Source organism: Tachypleus tridentatus, chromosome 1 (assembly GCF_004210375.1).
Source record: "Tachypleus tridentatus isolate NWPU-2018 chromosome 1, ASM421037v1, whole genome shotgun sequence".
In the NCBI taxonomy this organism is placed as follows: Eukaryota; Metazoa; Arthropoda; class Merostomata; order Xiphosura; family Limulidae; genus Tachypleus; species Tachypleus tridentatus.
Window position 1 is genome coordinate 39,665,152 of NC_134825.1, and position 11,305 is coordinate 39,676,456.

At 31.3% G+C, this 11,305-nt stretch overlaps 1 protein-coding gene across 3 annotated transcripts in view; it reads left to right on the top strand.

Annotated features, from left to right (window-relative positions):
• Positions 1-9,449, top strand: part of LOC143246603 (uncharacterized protein CG5902-like) — a 95,199-nt gene extending 85,750 nt beyond the window's left edge. For 2 of the 3 annotated variants that reach the window (XM_076493627.1, XM_076493635.1), the window contains 3 exons: positions 8,244-8,335; positions 8,735-8,928; positions 9,290-9,449. In XM_076493627.1, the coding sequence (XP_076349742.1) occupies positions 8,244-8,335; positions 8,735-8,920 (278 nt within the window). In that variant the 3' untranslated portion in view covers positions 8,921-8,928; positions 9,290-9,449. Of the gene's footprint in view, positions 1-8,243; positions 8,336-8,734; positions 8,929-9,289 lie in introns of those variants that run through there. The other variant, XM_076493651.1, reaches the window with a different exon arrangement.
• Positions 9,450-11,305: the final 1,856 nt, after the last annotated feature.

The window sequence follows — 11,305 nt, forward strand, 5'->3', positions numbered from 1 at the left end:
ATTGACAGACATTTGTAACGCCCCCACGGCCGAAGGGGCGAGCATGTTTGAACAATAACTACAAGGTGACTATAAGGACTTTAAATACACATTGCATAAAAAATATAAAATGGTGTAATTTAAATAAAAATTCGTATTTCTAGTTTAATTTTGAGAAACTCTCAAATAAGTATAGTTTGGTTATTAGCTTGCAGTCACTTATTTTTATTATTTACAACAATTTTATAGCTATGATCATTTTTAAGTCTAACATTGTCATTAAATCCGTAGTTTTACTTGTTTACTACGAAGAAATCTCTCTATAAACTAAGACAAATGTGCTGAGAGGAGTTCAACAAAAAAGGTTCGTGAAACCTAGTTAATAAACAGTAACGTACTTTAGTTATGAAGGTTCTTGAAACCTAGTTAATAATCAGTAAAGTGCTTTAGTTATAAAGGTTCTTGAAATATAGTTAGTAATCATTAACATGCTTTAGTTATGTTCTTGAAACCTAGTTAATAATCAGTAACGTGCTTTAGTTATAAAGGTTCTTGAAATATAGTTAGTAATCATTAACATGCTTTAGTTATGTTCTTGAAATCTAGTTAATAATCAGTAACGTGCTTTAGTTATAAAGGTTCTTGAAATATAGTTAGTAATTATTAACATGCTTTAGTTATGTTCTTGAAACCTAGTTAATAATCAGTAACGTGCTTTAGTTATAAAGGTTCTTGAAATATAGTTAGTAATCATTAACATGCTTTAGTTATGTTCTTGAAACCTAGTTAATAATCAGTAACGTGCTTTAGTTATGAAGGTTCTTGAAACCTAATTAATAATCAGTAACGTTCTAAATTTTTAAAGAGCCTCAACAAATTGTACAAGAAACATAATAGCCAACTTAGCTGTAAAATTGATTTCAGTAAATTGATTGGTGTTCAGTTATTGAAACTTAATGCTCTATTTACTAAAACTAATCTAAGCTATTGCTTTCTTTCAAAAGACTTGGTATGCTAGTAAAGAAATGAAGTGAATGATATGTTAAAATAATTTTCATTTAAAGAATGATCTTATTGACTAATGGGTTGATTAATTGTATCTGCTATGCTGAATTCCTGTTTGACATTAGTATGGTATATTATAGTGAATATTCGTTCCTGTACTTTAGTGTTTGATTGTATTAGTTTCTCCTGGACATCTGGCTGTACGAAGATAGCTTTTAAGTACTTTACTCAGAATTTTCGCGCAAAGCTACTCAAGGGGTATTTACACACAAGCATAGCCACATCCAACTCTTGGCTGACTGAATAAAAGGATTTGATTGTAAATCTTGTTTTTCGTCACTGTTTCCACCTCAAAATACTGGAACATTTTTTTGTGAGAACGGGATGTGAACCAACCTTCTGGTTCAGTGATCTGTTATGCTTAAAAAAGGCCATTTAAGTAAACAGTCAGCCTTAGTCGATTTATTGGTTTTTGATCATGTTTGTTGCGACGTGGGAAGGTCAGGTGATATCAATACCTTTTCCTTCTTCCTTGGCAGTAAATGTATTTTCTGTTAAAATGCTAGACGAATTATAACACGAGATCATGGTTCAAACACTGATCAGGCTATAAAGAAAAATCAGTTTCTTCCTGAAAGATATACATGCTTTTCAAAACATGTGTTAACAGAGAGACCAATAACACAGTGATATAAGCAAACACATTCTTAAAGTTTCTAATGTTTTTATCCTTCTAACGGATCTATTAGATATTAACTGTCGCTAAGAATGCTCTCTTTCAATTTTCTATCTATAAAATACACAGTTTTTAGTGTTTTCTTCTTTTAATAAATCTTTGTACAGAAACGTTAAAGTGTAAGTGCAGATCAATATATATATATAATGAAACGTTGAATAATTATTTTTTTAAGTGTAGGACTTGAATTTATTAATAGAAACCATAGACGCCGTTAGGTGCTTAAGAGAAGTGGAATTCAGGTGTCCATTGGTTAATTTGTCTGAATTTAGCGCAAGACTACACGAGGGCTATCTGCATTAGCCGTCCCTTATTTAGCAGCGTAAGACTAGAGGGAAGGCAGCTAGTCATTGCCATCTACTGCCAACTCTTTGGCTACTCTTTTTACCAAAGAATAGTGGGACTGACTGTCACATTATAAAGTTCCCCACGGCTGAAAGGGAAAGAATGTTTGGTGTGATGGGGATTCGAACCCCCGACCCTCAGATTACGAGTCGAGTACCTTAATCACCTAGCCTTGCCAGGCCTGTGTCCATAGGTGCGAGAATTTTTGGCCTTTCGAATATGATATCAATCCCGTGTGCCAATGTCTAGCGACTCCTATGATAAAAATATTTACTTCTGAAGATCTAAGAAATAAATATTGTCATTAATATTTCGTTATTTTTATTCTATTTCTTTTGAAAATAAATAGAGAATTTATGGAATTTTTGTTTGACAGTAAATACAACCTTCTGTTAAAGATACTTCTGTATCTTACACACCACACAGGTAAACTGTGTCAGAAACATAACAGTGACTTTGTATCATTAAGCCCTCGTTGGTTATAAATTAGGTTTCAACACCAGTGATGGTTCAGAGCACAAATAGCCTGATGTGTTTAACAAGACATCCAGGTCGTGTCTTTAAAACGCAGGATGACATAATTTTGAAATTTAAAAGCAAAACGTATTTTCTAAAATACGTTTATATAAACTTATATAAACTTCGCACAGGTTGCATTGTATTTTAGTATCTCCTTAATTTTAAATACATGTTATAAGTATCGGATGTCTAGTAGAACATTCATGAGCATAAAATGGTTAGTCAAAGTGTGAGTAACACTAACTCTAAAATTATTTATTACTATCATAGAACCACATTCAAAGTTAGTAACGAGGTAAATAGGGAAAATCGAGATACCAAAATGTATATTCTTAAGTTCAATTATAAAAAAAAATATCTATGTGCTGAAGGTAAGTAAAACCCTAAACAAAATAGAAATTGCAGAAACTGTTTTGCAAAACTATATGTAGCTCAATTAAACATATAATTCTTTAAAAATTATTAAACATTTCTTGTATTTCTAGGGACATTTTTGTGGGGCGAGCAAGACAGTTAAAATTATAGCTGATAAGTTAAGACCTTTCCATGAAATGGATTAAGTTGTTAGTAATTCTGACTCATTAAAATTCAATGGAAAGGCCATCACAATGAAAACAAGTTGTGAAGGCCACTTTCCACAGATACAAAACATCGAAGTTGAGGCTAATAAGCTTCGCAGATTATCAGTTTCATAAAAATATAATTTTGTCTAAGTTTATTTTTCTCAGCATCCTTGGTGTAGAATGAATAAACTGCCTGACATATTATTGTCTGTTTTTGACATTTTTTCCACGTATTGAGTTAAATTATAACACCTTTCTATTACATGACATTTTGGGCGTGTTTACTATGTTCGTTAAACAATAAGAAGACGTGTGTGTGGGTGTTTTCTTATAGCAAAGCCACAAAGGGCTATCTGCTCAGCCCACCGAGGGGAATCGAACCCCTGACTTTAGCGTTGTAAATCCGGAGACATACTGCTGTACTAGCGGGGGGCAAAATTTGGTCTCACTAAGGGTTTGGTCTGTTTTGAATAGTTTGGTGTGACGGGGATTTGAACCCGTGACCCTCAGATTACGAGTCGAGTGCCTCAACCACCTAGCCATTCCGGGACCTGAGAAGACGCAAACCATTTTTAATGACTTGCAACTGAAAGTATTAATTAATTAGTTTCTAAGTTAACACGTGACATAAAATGCTTTTTAAGACTACGCGTTATAACTGATATATTGCTCTGTAGACACCAGCTCGTGATTATAATTTACATATTTCGTTTATAAGATTAAAAGATTAGGATAATTATATCTTATGAGAAGTACCATATAAGTGGCTAGCACAAAACTAATCGGGATGTATGCTAGATATATATATATATATATGTTTGAACCTATAAAACACACATTTATACGAAAATAATAGACAAAATTCGTTTAAATATTATTTCATATTAACACACACAGATGCATGCACACAGGTACATGGTTCAGTCTTTGATGTCGCATGCTCACATGTACATATGGTTCAATTCTTCACGTCCTATTGCTTCTGCATTACTAGTAATTCGAATGTATTTTATGTACCTTCATAACTATGTGCCTTGCGACATATTATGTAACATTAATATTCGAATATGCTTTTCATTAAAGAGACAAGATATATGAGTTCAAAAGAACAGCTAAGAGAGAGAGAAATGTCGGAAAAACCAAGTCGGCATCCTTCTTACTATTGACTGGTTTACTGAATGCGAATCATAAAGAAAACAAGAACAAACTGAATCACTGTGAAGAGTTCTCCAGTACAGCTGTGATACTTTGATGGACTTTTCCCCTTAAGTATTGGCAAAAAATAAAAATGTTACTTACCTTAACCCGAATTGCCCTTCTGTGTTTAGGTAACATCTGAAACTGTCACGTCTCTTATTCTGTTTCCTTGGTAATTTTGTGTCTAAATAAGCAGATAAACTTAAACAAAGTATGTCAGATTATGTGAAATCATAGAACGGTATCAGTATCAAGTTGATGAAAATCGAATCCAGTTGACGTGTACATGAAACATTATAGATCAGTTGTTATGAAGAAAGAGCAAACATACAACATTAAATCTGCAAGATAGCAGGAAAATTCCTAATCCACTATAGATAACCCTAGATTTTAAGGCTTGGTACTAAATGTTGATTAGAATTATAATCTCCTTCAGTTCCTGTTCTTAAGTTCAATTAGTGTGTTATTGAATTATACCGATTAAATATATGTAATTCTAAATTCTAACATAATATATTACTAACTTTATAATATTTTTTTTTCTTCTAAACTCTAATGTGCTGTTGAAAATCACAATGTAATAATTACCTTGAAGAAAGCTTGGAACACATAATATTTCTACAAATAATGTTAAACGTAAATAAATAGAGCACTCGTAATTAAATGCTGTCACAAAGACATTGTTTTAGTACAGCAATCTTATAACGAGGACACTCACGTTACCTTGAACAGCTTCCTGATTATTTTAGATCTACGAGATATTTGACTGTAGAGCTTTGCAGCAGATGCGAGGTCAGATTCACAACGTTCTGATGACGAATTTTAGATATCACAGTTTGTATCAGGTAGCTCAAACTCGTTAGCTACTGCAATTTAACTAATGACTAACTACTGGTTACTAGGTCTGAGAGAAACTCGTTTTTGGAGTTGCCATACTTTTGATTAATTAAGGACTAACAGAGAAAGTATGCAAAATACGTCTATGAAAGATAATTTTGTGTCTGGTATTTTCATTATTTTTGTCACACAAAAATTCAGGAAACTTTAAAGAATAAGAATAAGACATAAATAATTACTGTCGCTGAAGGAAGATGTTAACTACATACTGCAAAGTATTGCAAAGACATTATTTTCTTACTCGGGTTTTCTTTCGAGCAACAAAAATGCTGATTTTTGTATATTTATATAAATGTGCACGTGTTTTTAATGAACTTTGTTATACGTGTTTTAACAATTGTAGTTATGTTTGATACACGAATTTTAACAGTCTCGGTTATTAGCAGTTAAGGTGATGCTTTACCGAATTATTTATCTCATGGTGTAATCTTTAATACTTTTATTGAACCTTATTGATCTAGTTAGGTATTAGAGAAGAGTTTATGAATTGCTATGTTGCTATAGAGTTAAAATTTACAAATCTTACACAGGCTTGAGGTCAAATGCTTTAAACTCTAACACAATATGAGATAAAATGACAGCTTTAGAAACACCAGTAGCGTGAATGGCACTTAACAACAACCAAATAAAGAACTTCCGAGTTGGAACGTTTACTTTAGTTGATTTATTAATGACGCAGACTTGTGATTGTTTTAATGTCTTGAGGTTTTAACATGCTCTACATTAACTCCATGGATTATGAAAATAATCTCCATTTTTCTCCATCACGTACTGACTTTTGACAAGACATCATATTACTTTTACATAAGTGATTCATTTGCATTGAAATTGGGTCATATTTTGTTATGCTTAAAACGTTGACAACCATTGGTTATAGGTTTCTCTAGACCAATCACGACGTGAGAATCTTATTGATCGTTCTAGAACCCAAACACAATAATAAAAAATGTTTATTGTGGTAAAGGAAATAATAATTTGACCAAAGTAAGAGTTTTTCCCGATTTGTAAAAAATAAAAGAAATTCTTATGTTAGGGAGAAAAATTTTTTTTCGAAATCTATTTGGCTGAATTAAGGGAAATTAGTTATTAAGAAACAATTTTTACGATATTTGAATTCGCAGACCTGTGTTATTTATTGTAATAATCCTCGAATTACAATGTGTAATAAGATATATAGCATATAAAATCCAGCAATGCAGAGAATAACATTAAATTACATATGACGAATTCAGAGCCCAATGTAAGATAAACGTTTATATTCAATTTATCATCGAATTTAAATGTTAAAGTGAGAAATGCTTTGTCTATCTAAAGAACCGTAGTCCAAGTTTTCATTATTAATTTTGGCATATTTAATGCCTATTTTATTAATTAGAATTAGTGATTTTTGAATTTACCACAGTCAAAACATTCTTAAATGCAATTTACGAAAGGCTTGAGAACCTAAGTATCTGATAAACATGTGGAATTCAGAACATAAGGGAGGACGATGTTTATCACCTTTTACTCTATTGGTCAAAATTAGGGGCACGTATATGACGTGCATTCAACGCGGCGGGATTAAGCTGTTCACGCTTTATCTTATTGGTCACAATTAAGGGCAAGTACATGACGTTAATTCTCTTCATACAGAAGCTAATGAGATAATTTTAGCCTGTCAAGAAATTAAATGTAAGGCGACTTCACTACCCATCTATAAATGGTATTTGAAACAGTGTTAACAAATGTATAAATATACAATAAATACATAAACACGTAATAGTTGCAAACATCAATTCATAATGCAAATAAAAGGGCTACATCACATAGAGATAAATATAAACTCATGCACACGCACACACACACAGATATATATATATACATAATTTTAAAATATTTATTTGAATGTATTTGTGACAAAGAAAAAACATTATTTCTTTCCCTCGTGAAAACTGCACTGTAGTCAGTTATTAAACATTTATCTATTTATTTTTTAAACATTTCAAAATCCTACTATTCTGCAGAATATACTTCTGTGGATACCAGTAAGTACCACACTGACTATGTCTTAGATGTCAAAATTACATTTTTATGTACAGAGATTTTGTGACATCGTCATTTTAAAATTGCAAATTTGTCTTAAGGCAACTTAATATTCATTTACAGATAAAAATACTTTACAATACCAAACAGAATATAAAAAGCACATTTCTGTTTAATTTCACAATATTTATATTGGCCGAAAACTAGATAATTGAAAATATCAATAGGTTAAGGTTAGACATTTTTCTCTGGGTGTTGGTGGCTTTAGTTTTGTTACTCAGACAAAATATCGTGTCCCGCTTCTCATTATATACAAATTTATATCTTTTTTTTTTTTTACTTTGCATAAGCTCAACAATAAGTGAGAGCATATCAAAGTAAAGTTACAATACCTTGAATTATTTTACTGAAACAATAAGTAACAAACATTTAGTATTATACCGTTAATATGAGATAATTCCAGAATAAAAGAAGAAGGAAACAAACTTCATAAGAAACATGAGTACGAATGAGAACGAAACTTATATTTACAGACATAATCTTGTAATTTAAGTTTTTCTTTATTAACGTTTTATCTCTATGAAATTCTTCATTTCGAGTAGATACAACCTCCTATTTCTGAGGAAAGCCAATTTTCATACTTCCCTTTGTGCATTTATTTATTTCGAACAGTAGTTTTGAAAGGGTTGAATTGTGATATTTTATATCCGTGATGTTAACCTATATAATCCATTCACTATTTATTATAGGAGTCTAATGTTGGGGAAGAATGTTCCAGAATGGGACGAGAGAGACCTTTTTTTTTGTGAGAAAGAATCTTTCTTGATTGGTTAAATTAGAGGGTGCGGACATTTAGCGTGAGAAGAATGATCAGCTATAAACTGACCACTCCCAAAAGCAGACCTTCAAAAAGAAAACTCTACTTTTCAGAGACGACCTTAAAAATTCTTTGTTATCGTAGTTTTTTTGTTTTGTTGCAGAGTATAAAAGTCGGAGAGGATCTTGCATTTTTATCTTTCGCTTCTTGAACAAACAATTCCACAAGCAAATTTTCATCATCATGAAGACTGTGGTAAGTTTATTAGTCAACGTTTCAATAAAAGTTAAGCCTATTGAACCTTTTTAGTCCTAGTATCTTCCAACCAACCAACATAACAAATGTTTCGTTGTATCATGTGTATTTTATTTGTTAAACGTATTAAAATCAATTTAGATGGATTTACAAAATAAATATTTACTCTAAGTTTGTGATGTTAGAAAGCAAGTACTTAAAATGAGCTATTATAAATGTAACATTAAGTTAACTTGCTACAATGCTACAACAGAATGAGATTAAAAGCTCTGGATAACAGAAAACTGTTTGAATATGGACTCACATTTTCAAAAAAAAAATGGCTACACTGAATAAAAACGTTATATTCTCATGAAATAAGCTTTTGATTTAGATACTGTTTATTTTGCTTTATTACAGCTCGCAATCTTGTTTTTGGCACTGGTCGCAACCGCTTTGGCCGGTTATCGCCATCCTTACCATGTTGGCCATTACTACGGTGGATACTACGGCGGTTATCCTTATGGTCACAGCTACAGTTACAACTATAAATACGCTCCCACCTATTTCGGACTTCGTCACTATGGCTATCCATATTATTTCTAAACTTACAGGTAACTATACCGAAAATAACATAGTAATACAGTGCTTTTATATTTTTGTCTTTCAGAACAATGTCAGTATTTATCTATCTCTTGTACAAGTGAATATATATATATATATTTAAATAAGGTTTTAAGAATTATTTTACTATAAACTGAGCTAAATTTTATGAACTGCAGTTTATGTTTCCCTCAATAAAGAGGCTGAAGTTTACTACAAGAATAAAATTAGTATTAAAATTGTTTCAGTGATGTTATATATATCTAGGTTTGTGTTCTAATATACATATATATATGTCTAGGTTTGTGTTCTAATATGTATATATATATCTAGGTTTGTGTTCTAATTCTTCCTTTTTTCTTATTTTGCTAGATGCAAAGTGCTGATGTTGTTACCCTGAAAAACATCATCAGAGATTATCCTATATTCCTCTTATCCATAACGTCCTCTTTACACATACATATATATATTTCCCTACGATTTCTAAATCCTTGTAAATGATGATAATAAAATTTAAAAAAAAATCTATAAATGTGTGATTACTTCTTATTTTAAATTAATAAATAGATATTTACCAAATACATTCTTTAATGTCAAGTGAAATGGAAAGTACAATTTGAGATAAAATTTGATAAATGGAGAAATCGATTTTTTTAACACGTTGGACTCTAAGCCTATTTTTCCGGTACTTTCCAGAGTTCCACTAGTCATTTACACCTTTTTTTTTTAGGAAGAGTGTACATTTAGCCGTTGTATTCCAGCCAATAAGTGGCCCTTTAAAAAGAAAATAGAGCACGACTCACCGGCGGGTCGTGTGGGAGCCAACGTATTAACGGTGCACACTAGAAAGCATGTACCTAACAAAAACTGTTTAAGAAAACTACAACATAGATTTAGAAAGATAATTATCCGAGTTTTGTTCTTATGCAGGTCTCATACATGTATTTAGTTAAAACTTTAGTGTATTCCTTTGAACTAAAATAATAACGAATTGGTAATCAAAAATAATTGTAACTGATATCAGAAAAAGCTAATTAACGTACTCAGAATTAATTAACGTACCTAAATATCAAACATTGATTAGATTTGTTCTAAACTCGTGTTTCATAACATATTAATCTAGCACAACAAACTTATGTTTCAGAGTTACTTAAAAATGGGTTACAAGTTTCCTCCCAATTCAACAGAAACATATTTGACTGTTTTGAAATCTGTCATTTGAGACGTAATATTTATTGCACACCAGGGTATAAACGAGAATAATTTATTAACGTGAACCAGAAACATTTTAAGAAATTTACTGACTTATAGTGATTTGTATACTAACAGTTTTAGTATCAAAAAAGTACTTGGAATGGTACCTGAAAAAAAAGTGATTTTTAATGTTTGTGAGTATAACTGATGTATCGTATAAATCTTCATTTTTAAGGTAAACCATGACAAACATATTGGTGTGACATTTATTTTTATCAGTCGAATGAAACTTTTGGAATGTTTTTTTTAAGTGTTCATACGATTTCCTGCAAGTTTCCTAAATATTAATGAAAGCCTTAAATCACCTTACTAAAACATTAGGAAAAATGTTATATTAACTGCACAATATACATAGGAAATAGTCTTCCAGGATTTTGAAGAATTCATGGTTCGTAACCTGTTGCCACTAAAAAATTATTCCACACTTCGAAGTCGTGGTTCCACTAAAAGAATAACAACCTAATCTTACTATCCGTTAAAAAAAACAAGTTAACAATGAGTGTTTGTCAGGATGATTTTGGACAGTTAAATCCGTGTGCAGATCAGCACGAGATGTGAAATAATCAGATTATTTGAAGTAAACAATTTATATAATTCACTTTTTTAGGCCAAACATTCGACAAGGAAAACATTTGAAATTTATGAAATGAAAAATTAAAACTCCTCTATAAATGAGAATATTATTGAAAAAGACTTCGGTTTCAGAAAAATAGCAACAAACTTACAGTTATGTAGTTAAGTTTGTAGGTTTGACAACTGATATTGTAAATATTCATTTATCTTAACGTTCCAATAAAATAAAACACACACTCTATTGGATGTGAATTATTTTTTATGTATGATTCGTATACATCTCTTCACTTTACTAATCCCTCCAGTGGCGCAGCGGAATGTCTGGAGATTCACTGCTAAAAACCGAGTTTCGATACCGGTGTTGGGCAGAGCACAGATATTCCATTGTATTGTTTTATGTTTAATTCTAAACAAACATCTTACTAAGTGTAACATTATCGAATATGTTTCGCAAAATTCATTAATGTTATTCTGCTTTGTTACTGTACCGTTATGTCACGACGTCAAAAAATATTAGAACATCACATCTTAAGAGGGTTGGGGGTTGTGTTTCGCTACTGT